The sequence below is a fragment of the Melanostigma gelatinosum genome (genome assembly GCF_949748355.1).
Source record: "Melanostigma gelatinosum genome assembly, chromosome: 1".
In the NCBI taxonomy this organism is placed as follows: domain Eukaryota; kingdom Metazoa; phylum Chordata; class Actinopteri; order Perciformes; family Zoarcidae; genus Melanostigma; species Melanostigma gelatinosum.
Window position 1 is genome coordinate 3,691,739 of NC_136634.1, and position 24,743 is coordinate 3,716,481.

At 46.8% G+C, this 24,743-nt stretch overlaps 1 protein-coding gene across 1 annotated transcript in view; it reads right to left on the minus strand.

Moving 5' to 3' along the window:
• Positions 1 to 778: 778 nt before the first annotated feature.
• lrriq1 (leucine-rich repeats and IQ motif containing 1) overlaps positions 779 to 24,743 on the minus strand; it is a gene marked incomplete at both ends in the record, with an annotated part of 34,139 nt that continues 10,174 nt past the window's right edge. Inside the window, 13 exons of the mRNA XM_079276391.1 lie at positions 779 to 912; positions 3,694 to 3,814; positions 4,368 to 4,428; positions 5,510 to 5,624; positions 12,257 to 12,355; positions 13,279 to 13,367; positions 13,459 to 13,548; positions 14,176 to 14,309; positions 15,365 to 15,454; positions 16,080 to 16,205; positions 16,989 to 17,178; positions 18,103 to 18,513; positions 21,130 to 21,309. Coding sequence (XP_079132517.1) covers positions 779 to 912; positions 3,694 to 3,814; positions 4,368 to 4,428; positions 5,510 to 5,624; positions 12,257 to 12,355; positions 13,279 to 13,367; positions 13,459 to 13,548; positions 14,176 to 14,309; positions 15,365 to 15,454; positions 16,080 to 16,205; positions 16,989 to 17,178; positions 18,103 to 18,513; positions 21,130 to 21,309 — 1,840 coding nt within the window. The remainder of the gene's footprint in view (positions 913 to 3,693; positions 3,815 to 4,367; positions 4,429 to 5,509; positions 5,625 to 12,256; positions 12,356 to 13,278; positions 13,368 to 13,458; positions 13,549 to 14,175; positions 14,310 to 15,364; positions 15,455 to 16,079; positions 16,206 to 16,988; positions 17,179 to 18,102; positions 18,514 to 21,129; positions 21,310 to 24,743) is intronic.

The window sequence follows — 24,743 nt, forward strand, 5'->3', positions numbered from 1 at the left end:
TTAAAATATTTGTTGCATTAGTAATATTCGGAACCGGAACCAGACAACGTGACACGTGCGTTGGTGCGTTCTCGCGCCCGTCAACCGTCAACATCACAAACTAATCTGCAAATGTATTCAGCTGAAAAAGGGGCGGATGAACTTGAAGAAAAAAACGGAAAGTACCCGCCATCATCGACCTGGATGGAAAGTTATACCGCAACACACACATTTTCATTATTAATCTTACTGCATAAAGTATCTTAATCACTCAAAAGAGAAGGTGACTAAAATCGGCGACCATATTTTCAGTTTCGGCGACCAAGAGTTGATGCTTGGTCACCAACCTGGCAACCACGTCTGCAAGCTGGCGCTGAGCCCGGCTGGTTCTCATTTCCTGCCACCATTTGCATAAGAAGCGCGTCGTTTAGTTCCGCGGGTTTTGTTGCCGGTTGGCCGCGATCACGTCCAGGCAGCGTTACTTGAGCCGAATCAACACAATGGAACTGCCTGAAGATATTTGGGCTGGTCAAGGTCCCATTGCTCTGAATTAATGTTCAGGACAGAGAGCTCGAGTTTTCAGTGTAAAAAGAGCAGCTGCAGGTCAGCGCAGGCAGTAAAATAGCATTATAAACACAAAAAAAGATGCTCTCCTGAACTACATGCACATATATTTAAGAAATGCTGCGTTCTTTGTCGGGATACGCATCAGAAGAGGGTTGAATATCACATGTATCTCTGGATGTTGCCGGGTGAGGACAGCAGAGGAGGTGTTCGTGGTTGTAGAAGAGTTTGTGTTTTACTTGTTCACTTTGTCCCTCTTCTTGCCGCCTCCCCAGCCGCCGCTCCATTGGACAGGGTTGTCTCGGTAGGAGATGCGCTCCCTTTTAGACGGAGCGGAGGCGACCCGTCGAGGAGATGGAACCTCGTTTCCTGGAGACATGGATGGAAAATGTGTCAATATCTCACACGTGAACCGAGCAGCGTGAACTCAATCCGTCAGACTTCAAACGGTAATTCATACAATTTGTGCAATTTTAAAATGACGTATTTCATGCTATCCACTCACGATTTTTGCTGACACGGTCGGCTCTTTATTTCTGCTCAGCCATTTTTAGGGTCCTTCATAATTGGGGTTATAGTCAATATCATAAAAAGGTTTCCAGAGGAAGGAGCCTTTCAAAATAAACCGTTGCAACAGCTGTCGTTGAAGGAATGTATTAGTTCTTGACATGAGCATTTCACCCTGGGGGTCCAAATGTTGGTGGTGTTGTGCTGTCCATCATGGAAGTCATGAAAGTCTGATTTTGTGCAACATATTTCATGTTGGGTAACTAAATCCAGAAGCATTTACATTGATTTCAAGCAAACAGAGATTGTTGCTCAAACCCAACAACAAGGAATTTGCAGCTTTTGACCTCGAATGAATCAAATTTTGACTTTAGTTTGTTCTCTCGTCTCCGGAGACTCGAGACGACAGATGTTTAATCTCACTGTAAAGATTTAAGTCCGAGCAGGTGAGTTTCGTGTTCGTGTGCTCCGACTCCCGTATCAGAGGCCCCTTCCATTCCACCTGGGGATCAGCACAAAGCTTTTCAAACACACAGTACAAAGGCAGCGCTTCTACCGGGCATGATGCATTCCACGTGTCGGGCCCAGGACGGCGGTCTCCACGCGGCCGCCGCCACACAGGGAGCCACGCGGCGGGGGAGGAGGTAGGGGGGGGCACGCATCGCAGGTACTGACCCGGCTCCGAATATCTGCACAGCTGGCACACTGTATATAATATCCATCCACTCACGAGTCTTCCCACCGCTCTGGTTTTTTTATTTTTTCATCTTCGTCGTGCTGTAATGCCTTTCCGCACCAATTGCAACGCGCTTTGTGCAGTCATGCCATGAGATGTACGGCAATGACAAAAATGGCCACGCATTTGACCCGACCGCTGTGACCAAAATAAATAGTTTTCCTCCATTTCACTCCTATTAGAGTTCAACGGCGGACAAAATTGAGGGGGCAGATATGCAACTTCAGCGGTTTCCTCTGCACACGTAATGAAAATATTTTCTGGGGCCCGGAAACGCATTTCATGGCACCGTCCCAGCAAGCGGTGGGTATCGCGTTACAACGGGTTACAGAGTATTTATGTCGTCTTTACTGCGACGGCAAACGAAGTGAACCTTCTCACTTCAAACCTTGACTTTGATGTATGCGTGCCACTTCAGAAGCAGTTGGATAAATGATTTTAGTTTCGCTCTTTTACAGGCTCATGTGGGCTGACTTGAAAAGGTTTTGATTTCTTTCCCTGATTTCACCCAAGTAACCCATTTCCTCTGATACGATGGCTTTTTGATGATGCAGCACAGAGACCATTAGATGTGCTCTCCGAGTTTATCAAATACCTACTTGGCTTTTTGAGGAAAAAGCTGTTGTCTTACACATACATTCATATTTCAATTTGCCCTGCACAACTCTGATGAGTGGTGTTTTCGTCGGTGCGGACAAAGAGGCTGTGCTTCTCTCCGGCCTTCCTCCTGAGGAGGACAACAGTCCGCCTGCTTAGCATGACGGCGGTGCTGCTGCTGCTGCTGCTGCACCTCGTGAAAATCATTTCCAAATCATCACCGGAATCCAATTTGGCTTGGTTAACGGGGACAGGGCTCTCCTTCACTCGGACTCCTGGGCTTGTTTAATGTGGTCATCTGCCGTCGGCCTGTCAGTAGCATCTTTGTCACTCAAACTCCTGAGCTCCACTTCTCCTGACAGAAGGGCCAGTCATTCTTCACTGAAAGGACTTTTTTTTTTCTCTCCTGCCCGTTTCCTGTCAGAGGAGAAATTCACGGCACTCTGTCCCCGGCCCGACCTTGTGGCCCCCCCCACCCCTCCCCCCCTCACAAAGCAGCCGACCGGTGGACTCAGTCTAGGCTGAATAAGCAGCAGCCTTTATCCCTGGCTCGGCTCGGCTCGGTCTGGGGTCTGTGTGACCCGAGACCCATGGGTGCAAGTGTGCAAACATAGAAATATCTGTACACACATATGCTGGATGTAAAGGTACACACACACGTGCACACAAAAATAGACATCCAATCACGATTTGGGATGCGACCATCGATTATTTTCATTGTCGATTAATCTGCTGATTATTTTCTTGATTAATCGATCAGTTGTTTGGTCTATAAAACGTCAGATGATGGTTAAAAATGATGAACAAAGACGTTTTTTTCATTAAATAATTATTCAAGCCGATTAATCAATTTTCTAAATAGTCTGCAATCAGTTTAATAGTTGACGTCTTATTGATTCATCTTTGCAGCTCCAGTCACAATCTATGATTTCTTGGGTTTAAGCATGAAACTGCTGACAAGGTTTGGCTTGGGCTCAAATGTCAGTTCAGCCGATTAATGAGCGGTATAAAACGTGTACAATATGTACTGGATATATTGTCTAACAATACTGTTACATATAAATCATACATATTAGTGGATATGTAATATTTTCTGACAAGTAAAAAAATAAAACTCGTTAAAAAATGGAGCATCTGCAAAAAATGTCAATTTATCTGGATTGCCAGTTGTTGTGAGAAAAGGTTAAAAAAAGAAATAATCTACGTTAAGAGGATAATTGAGTCATTTTCTGGGGGGGGTTTTGTACAAAGTTTCCAGCAACAGATTACATTCTGTGTATAAAAACAGCGGTGGAGTTCACAAGACTCACTTGCGGGACCCAAGAAGTGTGTGCGAGGATAACTGTGCTCTTTGCAGGGCCGGGCAGCTGAACTGTCGTCTGCTTGCGATCCACTGGCGTGACGTGGACGCGCTGTGTATCCCGGGTCGGCCTGCACACACAGAAACACACAAAACACACGTGAATGAGCCCCCAACGTGTCACACAAGCAGTCCAGCATTTTGAAAAACAAAACAATTGAAAACATCCAACAACTGGCAGCTATGCGGTCTGAACATATCTAAGAAACAGGAGGGGGCGGGGCTCCTCTTGCCAGTGGTCATAACTCAAGCTGCTCTATAACGGCGCAGGGAGACCTGCAGGTCCCCCGACTTCAAAGACCTCGCGAGCATCAGTATCGTTCACGGGTCCAGGACAACTGCTCCAAAGTGACACTGGGGTTTCTGCAAGCAAAATGAAGAAATTGCAGCTAGTTGATCCAATTGAAAGTGTCGTTGTGGAGCTAAACCTCAGACTAACCTCCACCCCCCCCCCCCCCCCCCCCTCATTTAAATGGAAGCTGATGAGACAGGCTCCAGGAGAGGGAACCTACAGCGCAGGACATGACTGGTGAATGTAAATACTGCATGATGTCGCATACATGCAACTGCCCCCCCCCCCCAAAAAATGAACTGCAGGGGGAAACAAGAGGGGGGTGAACTCACCACGAGCTGCACTCTGCCTCCATTCAGGACGTCTGAGCTGATCTCCGGTAAGAAATGCACGCTGAGGATAAGATAACGTTAAAAAACATTCAAACATTTTCAGATCAATTCAGCAGTTTCCCCTTTTCAGTTTGATGCAATTACCTGAGACACATAAAAGCAACACAGATGAGGTGCATGCTCATCTTAATGACTCGTTAGAGTGTAGCACAGGCCTACATGCTCACTGCCCGTCACAGACACTTTGATGTGTCAGCGCTGTCGCTTTTGCTGGTACTTTGCCCTTCGGCATAAAAAAAAAGATTCAGCACTGAACAAATAATTACATTTTAACACATACTATAATAATATACGATAATAATAACACCGCTTTTTAAAAGTAATGACTAGCAATAAAAAAAGTCTCTTGAGTCTCTGAGAGACCATTTTACAGTTTGTAGACCATGATGACGTCTATAAGTTTGGCTGCGGAAGCACGGTGGAGTGCAATAGATTGTCATGCTATGCAAGGGCATTCTCCACCGAAGATGGTGAATGCAACCTCAACTAATTGACTTTCCAGATCCGTGTGCTCCTAATGAGTGTGTGGAATATTTAGTCACACGTATTTGGTGGAGAAACCTAGCGTGTAAAGTTACAGCGAGGCATTACGAGCTACAGGTCACACGTTATCTGTGGTCATGTACAGAACGTCAAGCACGTGACATGGACTCAGAGCTTTATTGAGTTGTATCTGTCAAGTGGTAGTCAACACGTTGAATAGCGTGCAGCTATTAAAGCTTGCTAACTCTTCTGGATGGCTGGGGAATGACCTCACTTCCGTTGCCAACATCTTTTACAATATTTCTGATGACGTCAGCTGTAAAAGGGTCTGTTGTTACTTGGACTGTTGCTGTGCATGAAGAAGGAGACATCTTGTGTCTCACGGTTCAACTTTTGAGATAAACTATCCGTGTATTTCAAGATTTTGCAAGAAAACAAGTACATTTGTGTTGCTCAGAGCTTTAAAATGTTTGATTTTGATAAAGCTCATCAGCAGAAACAATGGCCCAGTTACGCAGGACAATCCACAAACCTCGCTGTGAAATAACAGAGACGCACATCTAAACACCTGACCTCAACAGCAACACCTTTTGCCTCACCCCTCTGAGTCCCTGTGAGGAGGAGCAGCCCGGGTCCGCAGCCACTGCTGAGCTCGCTCCCGCTTCACTCGCTCCAGCTTCTCTGCGCGCTGAAGGCCTGGCGCAGCCTCGCGACCTGCACTCCACAGAAAACAAATCAACGGCACATGCCACGTCTTTCTTTTCGGTCAGTGAAATAACATCCTTGATGACAACGGTAGTAAAGAACGAGCGCGCTGCTTAATCGGTGAAGGTTGGAAATGACAAGAGGCTCAATCAACACTGTAGTAAAGGATTTGTGTTAACATGCTTCACAAATAAACAGCTCTGAGCTGCAGCAACGTCTGACGTGTTTCACTGTCATCACAGCCGGCCAGGGTTCCCAGCACTGGGAGTCAGTGGTCAAAGCTCCCGGTGTTTACGGTTGGGCTTGAGGTGGTGCATGTGTTTGGAGGACTCTGGGGTGTTATTATATTATAATGCGTTTAAAGTTGCTGAAAGATGCAACAGGAGATGATCTGCTTTTTCCGACAATTGCTGGAGCTTCTTCGGTAAAACTGTAATCCGAGCAATGTTCCAACAGTTTGTTGAAGAAAGACGTCTGAGAGGCCGCTGATTTACGAGCGCAGCTGAAATCCTATAATAAGATCGTAATTCAAAGTAAACATTTATGTTGCGCTGACAGTCAGGCTGCCGTGGATGGGTGTGAACTGATAATGACTTTGGACAGGCCAATGCTGGAACTAATGATGCATTTATTTAAGTCATCTACTTGCTTTTACTGAGCTGTAAAAAAAGAAAAAGAAAAGTTTTACAGTTTTCATGGGTTAATTGAGAAGCCCCACTAAAAATGTCCAGTGATAGACGCTTCATGTGCCATGTCTGCATTCATTATCATAGGATCCTGTACATCCTGTTGAACGGTTACAAAGGAAGACTGATGATGAATATTAAATCATCAGAGAGGGGGAATGTAGCTATGGCATGTGTACGCGGTGATACAAGATGAGCAACTGTTTTTTTTAAAGTCACATTTATGTTGCACTCCAGTAGCGTGACTCTCCTCTCACTTTCCCTCTCTGAACTCTCCACGAAAGCCCCCTCCTGACCCCTTCCAACCTCATGAATCCCCCTCCAGTGCTCCTCCAGGACATCGGGCGGCGGGCTGTAGGAGTCACGCCTGTTAAGAGAGGCTCTTAAGCACATTAGGCGATCTGGTCCCTGCTGAGGGGAGAGCTCTGACATACTGGAGGAGGAGGAGGAGGAGGAGGAGGAGGAGGAGGAGGAGGAGGAGGAGGAGGAGGAGGAGGAGGAGGAGGAGGAGGGCAGCAAAGTGCCGACCCTTAAAAATGTGTGAAATGGTGCCATGAATGAGTTGATGAGCATCAGACAGTCAGACAGCAAACAACCAGGTTATAAACAAGCCAAAGGTTCAGATTGATAAAACTACTTTATTTGTACGTGACAAGGGTGGAGAACACCTGTCATGTTAGTAATGATTCTGTATTGCACATTATTAAGACGTGTGTGCACACACATCTACAGCAATTATGCTAAATCAGCAAGTAAGTTGAAGCAAAGTCACTTTTCAAGAGATGTTGTTTACCAGTATTAAGCTCTCAGTGCCTAAAAACAAACGAGTGTGTGGCGTGCACTCAGTTGTAAAACGCTGCTTCTCACCTCCGCAAAACCATCTTGAATGAGGTGGGATCGTTGGATTGTCTGTGAAAAAGTTTTGCTCATGAAGTATTAAATCCGCCCTAAAGAGCATGAAACTTGTTTTCATGGCATTTGCAGAGTGGAAGAAGGATGGCAGTGTTTTTAGTCTGTTGTCTGTCTCTGTGAGTGACTCAGACTGCTGCCCGCAGTACTTTGGCTCTGCAGCTTCCAGTGCATCTCAAACACATGAGAAGGAAGCTCCGCTGCCTGAGATAAATAAAGCCCTGAGAATACGGGGCTGAAATTGAATGCACATGAATGGTGGGAAACAGCCTGACGTTAAGTTATTTTGGATGATGGATGGTAAACAAGATGATTGTGTTTCAGCCGGACTTTGTAGATGACTTGAAGTGTGAAATCGAGTTAAGTGCTCAGGAGGTCGGGGTTCCAGGCTGAAATAAAAATATATACCCGCCTGTCCCTCTGACTTGAGGACGGATGTTTGGTGGGGTTGGATCGCAGTTTGGATGGAAGGAGGCGGTTGGAAGGGGGTGTGTGTTAGCCTGGGGGGGTGAGTGCAAGGCGTTGGTGGAACGTAAGAGGCGAAACGAGGAGAAAACGCTTGGAGGCACACAACATCTTCAACATCTGCAGCACCCAGACACTTGATGATACAAAAAAGAACTAGGGTGGTGTATTTCTACATTTTTTTGCCTCTAAAAGAAAATGTCTTGTGGCTCTGCTCCACTCTCCCCCTCTCTGGGTATGTAAGCCGATATCCATTTCAAGTGGGTTACTCATGTCCAGCACATCCACACAAAGAGCCTGGATAAAATAAACATGGCGCGTCGGATATCTTGGAAAGAATCTGTCATGGGTTTGGGGCTAATCACCTCCAGAAGGAGGGCTTGACTCAAAGCCTGAAACGTTAGCCCCTGTCGGGGAGCGCTGGCCGGGCCGGGCTGGGCCGGCTAGTCCCCGGGCACTGGGGATGGATCCGGAGGAGGGGTGCCTCCCACAGGTCAGGACCAGGGGAGCAGGAGGGGAGGCTGGCTTGGGCCCCGGTTACAGAGAGCGGCGACGCACCGCCTCATGGTCACCCTGTAAAAAGGCAGCAGGAGTGGTCTCCTCTGGAACCGAGCTGGTTAGAGTTACACGTTTTACAGGATCCCTCTCAGTTGAATATAAAAAAATTTAAAAAACGACTGAGGCACAAGGAGAGGGGGGGGGGGGGCGATGTTCGAACAAGAAGTGACCCCCGTTCCTTTATCAGCTGATGTAGCTGCTTCACCTCATTGCTCGGGAACAACAGACCCGTTTGACCAATTATCGGGACGTGGGTGGAGAGGAGGGATCAGGATATTGGAGAGAAACAGAACTGGAAATATTGTTGTAGTGAAATCGGTCATTTGGATGGAACCGGCTCAGCCAGTAGGCTGAGAGCTTCTCCACGGCTATATTGTGCTCAGACACCATTTCAGTGTGAGTAATCACAGTGTCAGATACTTGACATTTTACACCTGAAGTTCACAATTAACACGTGATAACAAAATGATACTGTCATACTCAAAACTCAGCTCCAGTACAAAAAGTTATTGGTAATGCTAAAGCTGTTTGTCCGTCGTTGACTGATGAAAGTGTCTCATACGTTTGGAGTTGTTGCTCGATCTTCGGCTGCACAGCAGTGAATCAGTTTTGAGGGAAACGAGGCGACTCCTTCACAACTATTCTGCAAAAACAAAGTACGAAAGCGATCCGCCCAACAGAGATAAAGTGGAACGGAAAACAACCCAAAGTTGAAGCTTTTTCTTTTTTTGAAACTGTAACATGAAATGACAAGCAAACACTGCGTTTCTCCTCCGCTAATTGAGGAGCAATTCATGCTCATGGCAGCGCTGGACTCGGACCAGTCACTTCGCTGCCTGGTGGAGAACGCACGCTGCCTGGTGGAGAACGCACGCTGCCTGGTGGAGAACGCACGCTGCCTGGTGGAGAACGCACGGTGCCTGGTGGAGAATGCACGGTGCCTGGTGGAGAACGCACGGTGCCTGGTGGAGAACGCACGGTGCCTGGTGGAGAACGCACGGAGCCTGGTGGAGAACGCACGGTGCCTGGTGGAGAACGCACGGTGCCTGGTGGAGAACGCACGGTGCCTGGTGGAGAACGCACGGTGCCTGGTGGAGAACGCACGGAGCCTGGTGGAGAACGCACGGTGCCTGGTGGAGAACGCACGCTGCCTGGTGGAGAACGCACGGTGCCTGGTGGAGAACGCACGGTGCCTGGTGGAGAACGCACGCTGCCTGGTGGAGAACGCACGCTGCCTGGTGGAGAACGCACGGTGCCTGGTGGAGAACGCACGGTGCCTGGTGGAGAACGCACGCTGCCTGGTGGAGAACGCACGCTGCCTGGTGGAGAACGCACGCTGCCTGGTGGAGAACGCACGCTGCCTGGTGGAGAATGCACGGTGCCTGGTGGAGAACGCACGGTGCCTGGTGGAGAACGCACGGTGCCTGGTGGAGAACGCACGCTGCCTGGTGGAGAACGCACGCTGCCTGGTGGAGAACGCACGCTGCCTGGTGGAGAACGCACGCTGCCTGGTGGAGAACGCACGGTGCCTGGTGGAGAACGCACGCTGCCTGGTGGAGAACGCACGGTGCCTGGTGGAGAACGCACGGTGCCTGGTGGAGAACGCACGGTGCCTGGTGGAGAACGCACGGTGCCTGGTGGAGAACGCACGCTGCCTGGTGGAGAACGCACGCTGCCTGGTGGAGAACGCACGTGCCTGGTGGAGAACGCACGCTGCCTGGTGGAGAACGCACGCTGCCTGGTGGAGAACGCACGGTGCCTGGTGGAGAACGCACGGTGCCTGGTGGAGAACGCACGCTGCCTGGTGGAGAACGCACGCTGCCTGGTGGAGAACGCACGCTGCCTGGTGGAGAACGCACGTGCCTGGTGGAGAACGCACGCTGCCTGGTGGAGAACGCACGCTGCCTGGTGGAGAACGCACGCTGCCTGGTGGAGAACGCACGCTGCCTGGTGGAGAACGCACGCTGCCTGGTGGAGAACGCACGCTGCCTGGTGGAGAACGCACGCTGCCTGGTGGAGAACGCACGCTGCCTGGTGGAGAACGCACGCTGCCTGGTGGAGAACGCACGCTGCCTGGTGGAGAACGCACGCTGCCTGGTGGAGAACGCACGCTGCCTGGTGGAGAACGCACGCTGCCTGGTGGAGAACGCACGCTGCCTGGTGGAGAACGCACGCTGCCTGGTGGAGAACGCACGCTGCCTGGTGGAGAACGCACGCTGCCTGGTGGAGAACGCACGCTGCGTGGTGGAGAACGCACGCTGCGTGGTGGAGAACGCACGCTGCCTGGTGGAGAACGCACGCTGCCTGGTGGAGAACGCATCCAGCGTCACTCTGACTGCTGGATGACCGCGAGCGACCGTGGATCTCTCTGGATGGAAGGCCTTGACCCTCGTGGGTGGGGGCGCGGGGGTCGGGGTGCAGAGGAAAGACGGAGACGGGCATGATAAAAGCCAACTCTCCCCCCCACCCTCATCCTCCCTCCAGCTCTTCCCTCCCTTTTAAGTCTGGCTGTGGACGTCACAATGCCAGATCATCTCTCCACCTCGGGGCAGGAGGCCACAGCAGGACAGATGGAGGGAGAAGCTTTCCTCGTCTCGGACTATCAGACTACTTTGCACCAAAGCCAACCCGTGGACTCTTTTGCGGTTGATTTTAATATCCATAACAAAAAAGTTTACGCCTTGACGGAGAAAAAAACATCATCTTTGATCGGTTCAAACCTTTTTGGGTGTGAAGCCACTCAAAAAGGTGAAGTAGGTTTTACTCACACTGACATTAAAAGAGAAATTCCAGTTTCATACAACCTGCGTCTTATTTCTGTATGTGCTGTTATGGCCATAATCCTCTTGATGATAAAAAAAACAAAAGTGTGATCGCTTACTGCTGATGCTTCTTGTCCAGAAACGTGACAGACTTCCATACGTCATTGCAGTGATGTCGCTCTGTTGCCAGATCTCAACAACATTAGTGAGTCCATGTTATTCTCACTGATAGAAACAATTGCCTGAACTATAAAAATAATAACAAGGTTGTAATAAATCAGTCCGAATTGAGTCACCAGTCTCGGGTCTGAAGCTCCGGTCTGTGCAGATGTTCATGTCAGACTCAGACAACTTTTCCACTCAAGTTAGCGTGCATGAAGGTTTTATTTTAAAACCGCAAAAACCTACTACTCTTTCGCCTTTGCCAGTAACGTTAGACATGTGTGTGTGTTTCGGTTTTCTTTTCTGTTGTGTCAAGTTCAACGTCATGAATGCGCCAGAGAAAGGGTTCGTAGACAGTGAAATCAGTTGCGGTGGTTACTTCCTACTATCCGTCACTAATTCCGTCTCTTTCTTTAAAACTCTCAAACCAGAGTTTCTGATTGTTGGAATATTGGAAAGACAACAAACTAAGACGGTTTTGATGAGTTTTGTTTCTGTCGAGTTTGACTTCAGTGTTTTTTTTACAATGACCAGCGCGGTCAGATAACTGTTCTGGTCAATGGAGTCGTGTAGCTTTAAAGAGAGCATCTAACAGCGGCTTCTTTTCACATCCAACTCGATGAATTAAGAGTTCATTTCGACTCAACCAGAGTTGGTGATCGTTGGAACGTTTTGATGAGTTTTACTTTGTTTCTGTCGGGTCTGTAGGTATCGATGACCGTCTGACTGGAGTCTGGTAGCTTTGAGGAGAAGATATTAATCGTATCTTTTGTATGTTAATGAATTATAATGATTGCCCAAATCCCTGTTGATCTTTATTTATTATATATTCACCGCAACGCACGTCACATAGCATCACAACGAAAGACTGGGCAAACATGTGCCCGTCCACCGGGTGTCATGTTTACATCACTGCCGATTGGAGCTGGAGCCGATAAATACAATAAATTAATATCAATTGTAAACTTTCCCACTGAAGACAAAAGCCAGATGTTAGTGGGTGTTCGTGTTGTTTGTCCTTTGGGAGAGGGGCTTAGGAAAGACTCTTCACTGGTGTTTCTGCAGGGTTACCAAATGTGTAGCAGGTCTCAAGTCTCACCTTTTATATCACTGCTGTTGTGTGGTGCCGGCCTGCTTCGTGCCGCCACTGGACCCAGCGGGTAACTGCAGCTTCTGAGGGCAAGACGGACGGAGGGATCTAGCAGAGAGAGAGCGATAGGGTCAAAGAAGGACAAGGCAGGCCTAAAACCAGAAGCAGAGAACCAGGACCAAACATTCTGAAACATTTAGAACAGAGCTCTGGTTCCACTGTGGAATGGAAGATGCCATTAGGAGTTAGTGCAGACATAGACCTGTGTGTCGGTGGAGCAAGATGACAAGAGCCCCCGCTATTGGACTCGTGCATTCGCAAGTGTGATCAAAGAGCAGCCTGCTGCTACATGACGGTGGCACGATAATCGCGGCAGGACTACCGTTTCTCGGCACAGAGCGGAGGTGAGGTCACCTTTCACCGCAGGCGCACCCAACCACTACAATGAAGCGGAATGAAAGTCATCACGGGATGACTTGTCAAGAGGTTTCCTGGCAATCTTTGTTTCCTTTGCAGGCTCTTAAATAAGGTCCAATAGGAGGCGACAGGGCCTGGCTGCTGCTGTCCGTTACAGCTCGTTAACGTACGCGGGGCGGAAAGGTTCGACCGCTGAAGCACGGTTGAACGACGAAGATGAAAAGACGCAAACCTCGAGACTTTTAGAAAATGGATTCATGTCCTAACAGCAGTTCCTTCCATAGTGTGAGGGATATCTGATGTAAAATGTTCGGGATGAGGAGACAGGAAGACACATTAGTTCAGGTGTAGGAGGGTAACGGAACAAAGGAAGCTTTGCATGTTCGGCTTCTGATCAGCCCTCATAATCTTTACATTTTTCATATTTCATGTAGTATAATGTATGAAAATGACTCAGTTAGACCTGAAATATTACTCCAGAAAAAGAAGAGGTGGTTCTGATATTCAGCCTACCATCATTGATATAAATGAGGTGGACAAAATAATAACTTTAGCCAAGTGTACCTTATGAACCGAGTGTATATTTATATCTATTCCGTTCTGCACACACTCACCTTTACGTTTCATCTGCCACTGCGTCTTCAACTTCATATTCTGAGCTCTCTTGAGCATCAGAAGAGCGGTGTGGCTGTCGGTGAAGCCCCTGGAGACGAGGACACAAGGTTACTCAATGAACACACACACTCACACACACACACACACACACACACACACACGATGAGACGAGGATTTACCATTCCTCCAGAATCTTTTCTGATCGTTCAGAGAGACCGCTGAGCATCGACGTGGAAGCAGGAGATTTGCTGCTGAAATCATTAAAAGTCCTTAAAAGGAGATCATAATGTGCAGAAATTCAGAAATATGACGACACATATTTATCAACCATCATATTGATATGGCACCTGTTGAAAACAGTAGAAATGTCGATGATATCAACTTATGAATAAGGGTTCTTCCTTGACTTTGAGAAACCTCTAATGTAGACATGAGTTGTCAGGAAATCAATTTATATCTCGTTTCAACAGGAGTAGTAATAGTTGTGGTTGGTTTTGTGTATTGCTTGCTGAATATTATCTGTTTACCATTGTGTTACTCATGTTGTTCAACTCTGTTTATTGCACTTTAATTCAAACTTGCATGTACTTTGGTACTGTAACAAATACTATTTCATGTCTTTTGCACAAGTGTACTGAGGAACGACAATCGTCATTCTCTGAGTGATCCACGGAGAGTCAGTCCACTGAAAGTGAGAACATAAGGAGCCCGGATAAGATCTCTGGCTAACACCTTCAATGTATTCACCAACTTACTGTGACTTTGGTTTTCTACCGTGTACACACTCGCACTGCAAAAAAACACTTTTTACTGGAGCTGTAACGACTTGGATTTATTTCCTTTCTCTGTATCAAATGACAGGCCAATTAGGCTTATAATTACGTGGGTTGGTCTACCTGTTGGAGCTCTCTGGGGAACCTCTCTGTCCAGCAGAGTCCACCTGTTCTCCAGGCAGCCAGGCCTGCTTTGGCCTCCATACAGGCGTTGAAGGGAGGATGTACTGGGAGGATTCAGGAAAGTGCCCAGGAGGCTGAAACACGTGCATGAATCACTGTCAGCAATAATTTATTATTCGTTTTTTTAGTATTTTTTTAATAGCTTGTTTTTTTTAGACAGAGGTGTGTGTGTATATATATATATATGTATATATATATATATATACATATATATACATATATATACATATATATATACATATACATATATACATATACATACATATATATACATATATATATATACATATATATATATACACATATATACATACACACACACACACACACACACACACACACACACACACACACACACACATATAGCTGCCAAAGAGTTTTTCATTTACTGGAGCGGTTGTTTACTTTTAGATTTAAAATGTTAACATCTGCCAGAGTAAAAACTGAATCCTCATTTGAGACATGTTCAGAAGGCTGTAACGCTGGAGCTCTAAATGGAAAAGTTGAATCTCTGTCTGGACAACATACAGTCCTCAGTATATTTAGAATAAATGGGAAAATGAAATATCGTGGATACAATATTCATTCAAATGTGTGCATGTTTTCTTTTTAGGTATTTGTCTCCCACCGCTTTTACACCCATATGTAAGTCAAACTAACAGCTTAATATCTCTGCAGATCCCATTTTCTCTTCGTGGAAGCGCTAAATAGTTCATCCCCGTCTTTGACGTGTACCTCAGTGTCAACACGCTGAGGCCCGGCCATGACGGCAGCTGCACCCCATCAGCTGGCCTAGACCGGCCACCATGATGTACAGCGCTGAGCACGCTCCAAAGAAAAGATCCAACGAGAGGTAAATGAGGGGGGGGGGGGGACAGTCTGCCAGCATGAAAAATGACATCTGCTGGTGCAGAGCAAGCTTCAGCCCCTCCAGGAAATAATCTTGTTTTTCGAGAGAGTAAATTTAAAGATCAATCAGGGAGAGTGAGACAAATCCTGGAGGGGGCGATAACCCAGATGAGAAAGGGACAGGGCAAGAAAATAACTCTTCCACTGACATCACACAGGGGGCTGGTGTTTCCCAAGATTCACCATGTCACGAGTGTCACCCAATGCCCTGTTGCCTTACCTTCAGAGACAGTGGCTGCTCTGATGCAGGGTAACGTCCGGGAGGTAAGTCCTCAGAAAACGACAATGTCCAGGGCTTCTCCAGCGCTTCCTTTTTGAAATAAAAAAAATCTTTTTATATATATATATATATATATATAGACTGCAACAACAGTATTGCATTGCCAGGTAACAGCTTGGGTCCATGTCTACTTCCTGTCAGTGTTCAACTGACTGTCAAATGGTGAATACTTCTGGATAGCAACAGGTGAGGAAGAACAAAGCAAGGTATTCTCAGATCCAAACATATAATACAAAAGCATAACAATGTATATATTATAATGAAGTGTCAAGAACAAGTTAAAATGACAGCTCATACAAATGTGTGGATTTGGGTTGTGTGTGCTGTGTGTGTGTGTACGTGCAAGTTGCATTATTGTTTGTCTTTCTTTTGTGTATGTGCCCAAACTTGCATGACTGTCGATTTATGCGTCTGTTTTTCAGCACATGTGCAGGATTGTGTGCGTGTGTGTGCATGTCTCTGTCTCCGTATGTGTTTTTGCAGATGTGCAGGATTGTGTGGGTGTGTATGGAAACAATGTTGGGTAAGTATACTTGTGCATTTACGGTACAGATTTTTGTATCGTCCTCTGTGCAGGTTTGTGCGTCTGATGGGGCGTTGAGTTAAGGAATCACTGAACCACGAACGTGAGGAACGCGTGAACTCGTGCGCATACCTCATCAAAGACGAATTCATCCACGTCCACCTCCTCGAAGGTGTCGTCGTCTCCGGCGTCGGGGCATGTGACAGCAGCCAGAGCAGATGCGAGCCTCCTCCTCAGAGCGAAGCCCCTCCAAAACGCCTGGAGGTACCCGAAGAACAAATGGGAAGAAGAAAAAACCCTCCATGAATCACGAGGCAAACGTAAATATTGTGTGTTATCCCATTAGAGAGATAAAACATGTTAACCTCTCTTTTAATTGCTGAGTGTTCTGCTGTCTGAACTCTGCGTGACTCCGGGCTCAGAGACAAATGGAGCTCCAGTGTGCCTCTAAATCCTCCAATTCCCAACGGGCTGCGGGGGGCACTTCACTTCAAGTTGGGCCGACCAGGAATCCTGGAAGTCTTACTACCGCACTTCTTTGGAATCTGATTAATCACTCCGTACCCCCCCCCCCCAACGCACACACACTGTTGTACTCCACCACCACCCCCACCGTCTCCCTTAGAGAGCCCTAAAGGACTCAAACACTGTGTTGAGAGGGGATCGGGGAGAAGTGTTGAGCAGCATGTTTTTCAGAACAGCAGCTTACAGAGGATTAGCCGAATAAGCCTCCATTGCACGTACGAGGCCTGAAGATGGATGCTCAACGGTGGAAATGCACATTTTCAGACATTCAGCCACAACACGAGAACATTCTAGTTGCAGCAGTGAGGTCCTTAATTACATACTGACGTCAGCAAGCAGTTTCTCTGCTATGCTAAGCTAGGCTGCGAAATATTGAAAGTTTGTTTATTGGTTTAATTCAGTAAAATGACAACTACATTTGACGATTCCAGCTTCTTAAATGTTCTGCTTTTTCTCTGTTTATTCATTTTTAAAGATGTCACCTTAAACAGGGGGACATTGTGACTCCAGTTTTACCTGGATGACAGTCGCTGCATAATCCGGGCCAACCACGCTGCCGTTAACGTAGGAAGGTCCTGACTCTGGCCTTCCTCCATCTCCTCCTCCTCCTCTTCCTCCCCCCTTCTCGGCCGTGGAGAGGCTGCTGATGTTCCCACATTTCTGTCTATATTTCTTCCACAGCTGCTGAATCACGACTGCTGCTGTGCTGCTCCAACAAGGAAACACACACACACACACACATAACGTGAGGGATATACATGATGTCACAGCACCTTCGTCTTTCAAAAGACGTGAATTTATTTCTGAGCAGACATCTGGGGAGCAGGACTCGGGAGAGGTCCGGCCTGTCCAGAGCCACCCCTCATATCAAAGATCTATCGTCCTGCCGCAGATCGTGCGGCGTTAATGATAAAGCTGCGTGTTGAAATGAATAACATGTTCGACATTCTGTGCTGTAAATCACACAGAGGCTCCAATGAAGACGAATGTTCTGCAGCAGAAACTAATAAAACGCTATGCTGCTGTAAAAATAATTATGTTATGAAAAAAGTGGGTGTTTGCTTTAAAGTCAGCGGTGTCCACTTGTGTAGCATGAAAGAATTTGAAGGCTTTCATTACGAACAGTACATCGGCCGATCTCACTGATGAGATCTGTTGTCGACATGCACAGAAGTTGACACTACAGGACTCTTTCCCAGCAGACCGTTGGACATAACCCCGTCATTGAAGGAAATACACAAGTAATACTGACAGCACCAACGGTTCCCTGTGACAGTCCCGTGAGAGTGGCAGTGAGCCAGCATGCAGGGTACCGAGGAGGCCGAAAGGAGATAACGCGACTTCATATTGCGTCACATCATTGGGGTAAAACCCATAGCGGACGCACGATCATCAAAAATTAGGATGATTGATTTGTTTCACCGAGGCCTCCGCAGAGAGTGAGCATTACAATTCTGTCACTTATTGAAAATATCTCAAATAAAAAGACCATAAACGAATGCTTTCTCTTTGAAAACGCTCTATTGTATGTCAGTCGCCATCCATTCGAGCGTACCCAAAAAGTTCTGTCAGGCCAAAAATGTCTACCGTGGAAAAAGGCTTCCTGACTCAGAGCATCTTGGTGACTTACTTTTGAAGGTCCAGGTCTTGATTGTTGGACACAGGTGCCACTTGAAGACTGGAGGAAGTTGTTTTCATCTTTGTTGCCGAGGAGTGAACACCACCAGAGACGGCTTTGCTAACCGTTGGTCCCGTCTTTGGACCAACGGGGTCGAATGTGCCATGTCGACTCCAGTAGCTTCTTCTGGTCGGAAGAACTGGTGGAACCTTTCCAGCGGACTCCATTTCTGTGCGCTCAGTACGCTTCTCAGCACGGCTACTGTCCACTTCTTCAGGTGTCGTTCGGCCTGCAGCCCTGTGTGTGTCGGCCACAGCGGTGTCACCATATTCATGGGCAAATCTCTGGTCCTTAGCCAGCTGCAGGACCTCAGTGAGGTGGCGGCAGGAGGCCTTCACAGCATCCAGGGACGACGAGGCACCGCTGTGAACATACGCACATAAAAACACACTGTTTTAGGTCAGAATACTCTTTTTACAATGTCAGCACTGATTAAACATCAGGGAACCAAACCTTTTCACCACGGCTGCACAAAGTAGATGTATATTAGAAGCAGCAGTCTTCCTGTTCAAAAGGATGTTCATGTAAGTTTTAAGTAGATTTTGACTTAATTTGTGGTTACTTTGATTCATTGATTCGGTTTATTGGGACAAGTAATGATATAAGTAAATTATCTCAGAGCTGTGGGTCATTGGACCAGTTAAAACCTGTATGAGGTGGATTCTGCACAGTTCAGATTAAATCACCCTACATACAGCACAAAGAATGCTTTTTTGAAAACAATATATTTTTCGATTTTATTAAGAAAACCATAGCTATGATAAAGAAGCAGCAGTATTTTCTCCTGCCGGATTATTTATTCATTTAAAAAAGAATCTGTGGCATTGTGAATTTTAACCATTGAAAACACATGACTGTCAGAGTAGTTCAGTTTGTGGCATACTGTCATCTGTCCCTTCCGCTGCACAGAAATATGCAATGAATGGAATATCAGATGTTTGGTGATATTTAGTCTTTATTCTTGACCAGTTCATCCGAGGGAAGGTGAATGAACTGAGTGTGAGTGTGTGTGTGTGAGTAGCCTGTCTGCTCTGTGTGTGCCCTAATTCCATATAATGTCTCTTTCATTGAGGGGATAAACAGACTACAAAGCCACCTCAATGGAAACTTAATTAATCAATCAGCAAAAGCTTGGCTCTCCTGCTCCCTGAGGGGGCAGAGACGCTTCAGTGCCCAGCCGGTCTGGAGGGCCAGTAGCCTTAGGTAGTGCAGCTTCTTCTCCACAAAGACCCGGCTCTTCGTTCTCAGCGGGACAAGAGAGGGGGCAGTCGGGAGGGCCGAGAGGATTGTGACCCCACTGACCCCCTCCCCCCCCCCCTCCCCTACCTGCTGGTTCACTGCAGGGTCACCGTCGGCATGTATACCACTGATATAAGAGAGCAGGAATGATCAAAACAACATTTTAAAAAGTGTTAATATATCTTTGACTGGGAACTAGGACAAATAGAAAACGTCACAATCCCCGTTGGTTACTTGTCTTCTCAATTGTATTTCAGGACATTTGGGGAGCATTTGCCACGGCTGTGGAGTCATATCTAAAACTGAATTCTGTTCTACTGCATTAAGTTTGGCAGCAGCTAGGGGCAGAATGGGAATACAGAACATTAGAAGTCGTGAGAAACAGCAAGACATTTATTTTCCCCAAAAAAAACCTCACATATTCTTTTCTGGATTTCTCTATCATACATGTTCTCTCGGACACAGACACACTTTTTATTACGTTTTTTACAAACCTCTATGTTTGTGTTAAGAAAGGGAGATTTTCATTGCCCAGCTAAATTCATAAAAAGTCCATTGAGGTGTAAAATAGGGGCATTCTGTAAGGAACAGAGGATTCAGCCTCCACTCAGCACCCTGTTGTGAAATGTTGTGAAACCGTACCCCTGGTAAACCCCATGGTTTCCCACCTTACAGTCCCCAGCCGGCCGGCGTGTGGCACTCCTCTCACCTCCCCTAAACCTCCGTCAGACACAAGGTCAGGCCAAGGGGTTAAATGGCTGTGTTGGTCCTTGCGAAGCCGGCAGAATGGCTCATTGTCCAGAGGCCAGGGGTGTGTGGGGGGGGGGGGGGGGGTAGAGGGCACACAGTGAGGGGTGAAGCCAAGGGAGCGCCACGCTACCCCCCCGAGCCATACTACCCCCCGAGCCATAGGAGTCCTCGGTGTGACCCGCGTGGGGCAGCCGCGGCCACGTTTCATCTTTTGTGCTGTGTAATTTGGAAGGGGTCACGAAGATAAGCAGAAAGTCGACCGCCGTTTCAAGTGTTGGTGGTCCGTCTCGCACGGGAGCGTCAACGTGTGCAGAGGCCAGTGACACCGAAGGACTTGTGAAAATAGATGGACGTTGTCTTTAGGCTCACTACGCCCTGTGTATCAGACATAACAAGAAGATGGCTGACATTCCTGACTGCTTCGTGTCCGTCTGTCTGTCTGTCTGTCTGTCTGATCAGCACAAGATGAAACGTGTAATGCGACCTCTTGTAAACAGGTTGGCAGTGAATTATATGATCTTATCCGGTTTCCTAATCCAAAATTCTACTCTGGTGTGTTATAATTCCCTCTAAGGTTCCACCCTTTCCTGTTCATTACTTATTTTTCTCTCTTTTTCTTAAAAGTACCATCGAACGTACAGTACTGATAAATAAACAAGCGTATTTTATGTTCAGGAAAACTTTAGATTTTCTGGTAATTTGGTGGATTTTTAGGTAATTTGGTGTGGAATTAATATGTTATCCCTGACATTGGAACTACAATACATTACCATTCATCACCCTTTTTCACCCTTTCTATTTCCTTCTTCGAGTCACAAATTAGTTGAGCCTTTCCCTCCTTCCATGCTTCAGAAATCAGCTCTGTGGACATTTCAGTTCAGAAAATATGAACTGTAAATGTTGGAGTGACAGCATCCGACCACTTTCGTGGGCCGCTGCCAAGTCCTGCGCTCGTCCACACACGAGCAACGCAGTCAGTCCGTCTCTCACCTGAGCGCCCTGCTGTGCTGCTGCTGTAGATCCAGAGTCTGCTGAAGCTGAGCCTGACAGAACTCGAGGAAGCTGCCCGAGGCCGGGCTGAGCTGCTGAACAGCGGGGGGCGTTAGAGAAGAGTCGGCCTGCTGGTCATCGACGGCCCTCAGGCCGGGCACTGCTCTCTGCAGAGTGGACCTGAAGGAGAGTTTTGTTACTATAATATCAATAAAAAGTATTTTAAATGGGAAAACACAATTTTCAGCCTTGAATTATATATTTTGAATATTTCTTTTTTTGTATGATGTATTTAAATAAAACAAAAAACGATGTGATTATGAACACGCTTGTTTTAAAAATCGTATTCAAATAAAAAATAAAACCATAATATCATATTGGCAGTTAATTTCTTTGAAAAACATAATGAAGCTTTCTAATATATTTAAATCCATCGACTAAGACCTTGTTAGCCGACACCTTCACCTCACATTCAGTCTCCTGAGATGCTGTTGCTGGAGTTGCTGTTGCTGGCAGTGAATACAAACAGCTCGGTGAGTTTGAATAAACAAAAGTTTATGCAAAGACAATGAAGGCATTAACATAACTCAAAACAGGCTGAAATGTCTGCTGAGAGATTTATCAAAATGAGATTGAAGTTAGAGAGGGTTTCAGTCAACGAGAAGGAACAAGACAATACGCTTTTTACCAAACGGTATCCATATTTCTATCTGTATAGCTCAATGGGTGGAACGTTTCTCTAACACCGAAGGGTTAAAGCAGTCGGTCTGTTTAGTTTGACACATAAGAGTTGAAGGAGACTGTTTCGTGAGTGATGTTCTCTATGCTACACTATGCTACACTGCACATTTTGACCTCCGGACTAATTTATTTCCAGAACATATTTCAAGATATTGTTCTCTACAAGTGTAGTTACACAGCAGCTCTGGATAAGAACTCTTCCCGTGGCGCAGGTTGGGTAGCGTCAGCCTTCGAACGTGGAGGGGAGCCCCGAGTGGCTGTGAGTCTGGGGGAGAGGTAACTGCCGCCCGAGGCAAAGGATGTCCAGGCAGAAGGAATCCCAACTATCTGCCAGAGAAACAGACTCAGAGCATCCACTGGTGGAGGCAAAATGTGGTCTGTGTTCAGTGGGAAAATGTGGAGCTGGAAACTCTACAGGACACCAGGGAACAGCAACAGTCAAACCCGTAAAAATACAAGCCTTCAGGCTACAAAGTCCGTTTCTTTTTTAAACATTTTGGGCTTTTCAAAAGTTCCCAGAGCACCATTATTTCTTGTCTTGTCTATGAAACATGTTCTGAGGATGAACGTTTCATTTCACCAGCTCATAAAGCTTCATTTTGTGAATATTTCAGCATTTCTTATTTATTCAAGATGTCTAAATTAAGGGTAGATCTTGCTGGATTATTTAAAACACAGCTCCATTTGACTGCGATCATTAGTTCACAACAGTCTATGCACTACTGTCGGTGCAACCAATAAAGACGAAGCAGAAGGCAAAGCATTATATCCAGTGAGAAAAAGATGACGGTGGAGTAAACGTGGTGACCTTCTGATTTGGATCATAAACCCTTTTCTTCAGACTCTTGCAGAGGATAAATGGTTCATACTGCACTCTGACAGCATGCAGAGCTTTGCCGTCCCCGCTGCCACCCTGAGACAAACATAACAGTCAGAGGGATACGTATTTTGATGTGGCCCACTTGGTCTCTCCGACACAGATCGGGGATTAGATTCCTACCCTTCGGGCATGTCGTCTGGCTGGCTGTCTTCAAATGAAGCTCCGAACCCAAACGGACCTGTTGACGGTTACTCATTGCTCATTAAGGTGGGGAATGTAATTCAATTTGGGAATGCACGCCACTTAAGACACACTTGGGAGGACGCAGAGCAGACCTAGTACAAATAATTGGATGCCATCGATGTGGATGTTTACGATGGATTCAATAATTGGAGAGTTTTCTCTCTGTGCTGTGACGACTTCTGCACTATACACTCAAAAGTCTTTTTGATGCATAAAGAGTTTTTCTTTTGGAGAAAACTGTGTATTTAAAAAGGTTGAATTCAAACAAATAAATTGAGAAGCCTCACAATTAAGACGCTATGAATCTCCTTGCAGCTATATCTACATTGACGATACTTCAAATGAATATAAATTCCATTCTGAGGGCAACACTGTTCTTGGCTCACATTCCTTCATCCTAGTCCTCCAGCCTCGTACGAGCACAAGTCCGTATTTCATTTAGTGAAGACTTCCTCCGACCCACATGCTCTCAAAGTGGCCCTGATTAATCAGGCCCAGTGTTTTCTTCTGCCACGTCTCCGGGATCAGGGGCTGCCTACACAGGGAGCGTAATTCTCAGCGCTTGCCTCTTGGTGCTTTAATTTAGCCGGTGTTATCACTGGCTCGGGATGAAAGGGCCGGGGGCATGCGTGTGGAAATACAGAGGGTTAATTCCACTGTTGGCATTGGAGGTTCAGTAAAGTTCAATGAAATATTAAGGCTCAGTTAAGGCTTAAGAAAATGAAAAATGTCCACAAGTAACCCGTGTTTTGAGGATGTTTTTTGGACAGCGAATAACCCAAGAAGCATGAAAAAAAAAACTAAAATGTTATGTTCAAACTGCCGACGGTATTGAACCTGCGCTGCACTTATGGACTCCACCCAGGGACCACAGATGAAAATTAGCTTTTTAGTTATATCTGGCATAATATATGTATCGTGCATTGTCCCTGCTCAATAAAAAACAAACAAACTTCAGCAGTCCAAAAGGCAGGGATGTTTTTTTCATGTGCAACTGACATTCTCAGTTATGATATCACGTAATAATGTCTAAATTGAAACATTCGGGGCAAGGAAAGTATAGTTTTTCATATTTTGCTGTTACTAAATGGGTGTGAGGAGCTCTGAGGAGCTAAACTATTTTACGAAGCTGTAACAGCTGACATCATAGCTCCCGACAGGCCAACAGACGCATGAAGAATACGAGTGGTCATTGCATATTTTTCATATAAACTCACTGCAACCGTCCTAACTTGGGTGAAATATTTAGGCACGATAAGTGAATGAGCAAATTGACACTGAAAAGATAATTGATTTTTCTGTTATATAATATTTTGGGAATTAGGAGCACTTAGTGCGGCGTACGTAAGCACAGATGTCGGTGGCGCGTCGCGGTAATCTAATAGCGGACGCGGATCACAGTGCTAATCCCGGGAAGTGGACAGGAAGGCCTGCGTTCTGCTGGAATGTTTAGACTACCTGAGCCAGCAGACCGAATGTGTGATGAAGAAATGCTGGTATGTTCCTTTGAACGTCAGTCACGGCGAGCGACATTTCGGAGCAAAAGGAAGAAACTGACACTTGTGGCCAAAGAATTTCTAGAAATATCGCCACCTCCCCACCGCCTTACCTCCCCACCACCCAGCCGCCGCCTTACCTTCCCACCGCCCAGCCGCCGCCTTACCTCCCCATCGCCCAGCCGTCGCCTTACCTCCCCACCGCCCAGCCGCCGCCTTACCTCCCCACCGCCCAGCCGCCGCCTTACCTCCCCACCGCCCAGCCGCCGCCTTACCTCCCCACCGCCCAGCCGCCGCCTTACCTCCCCACCGCC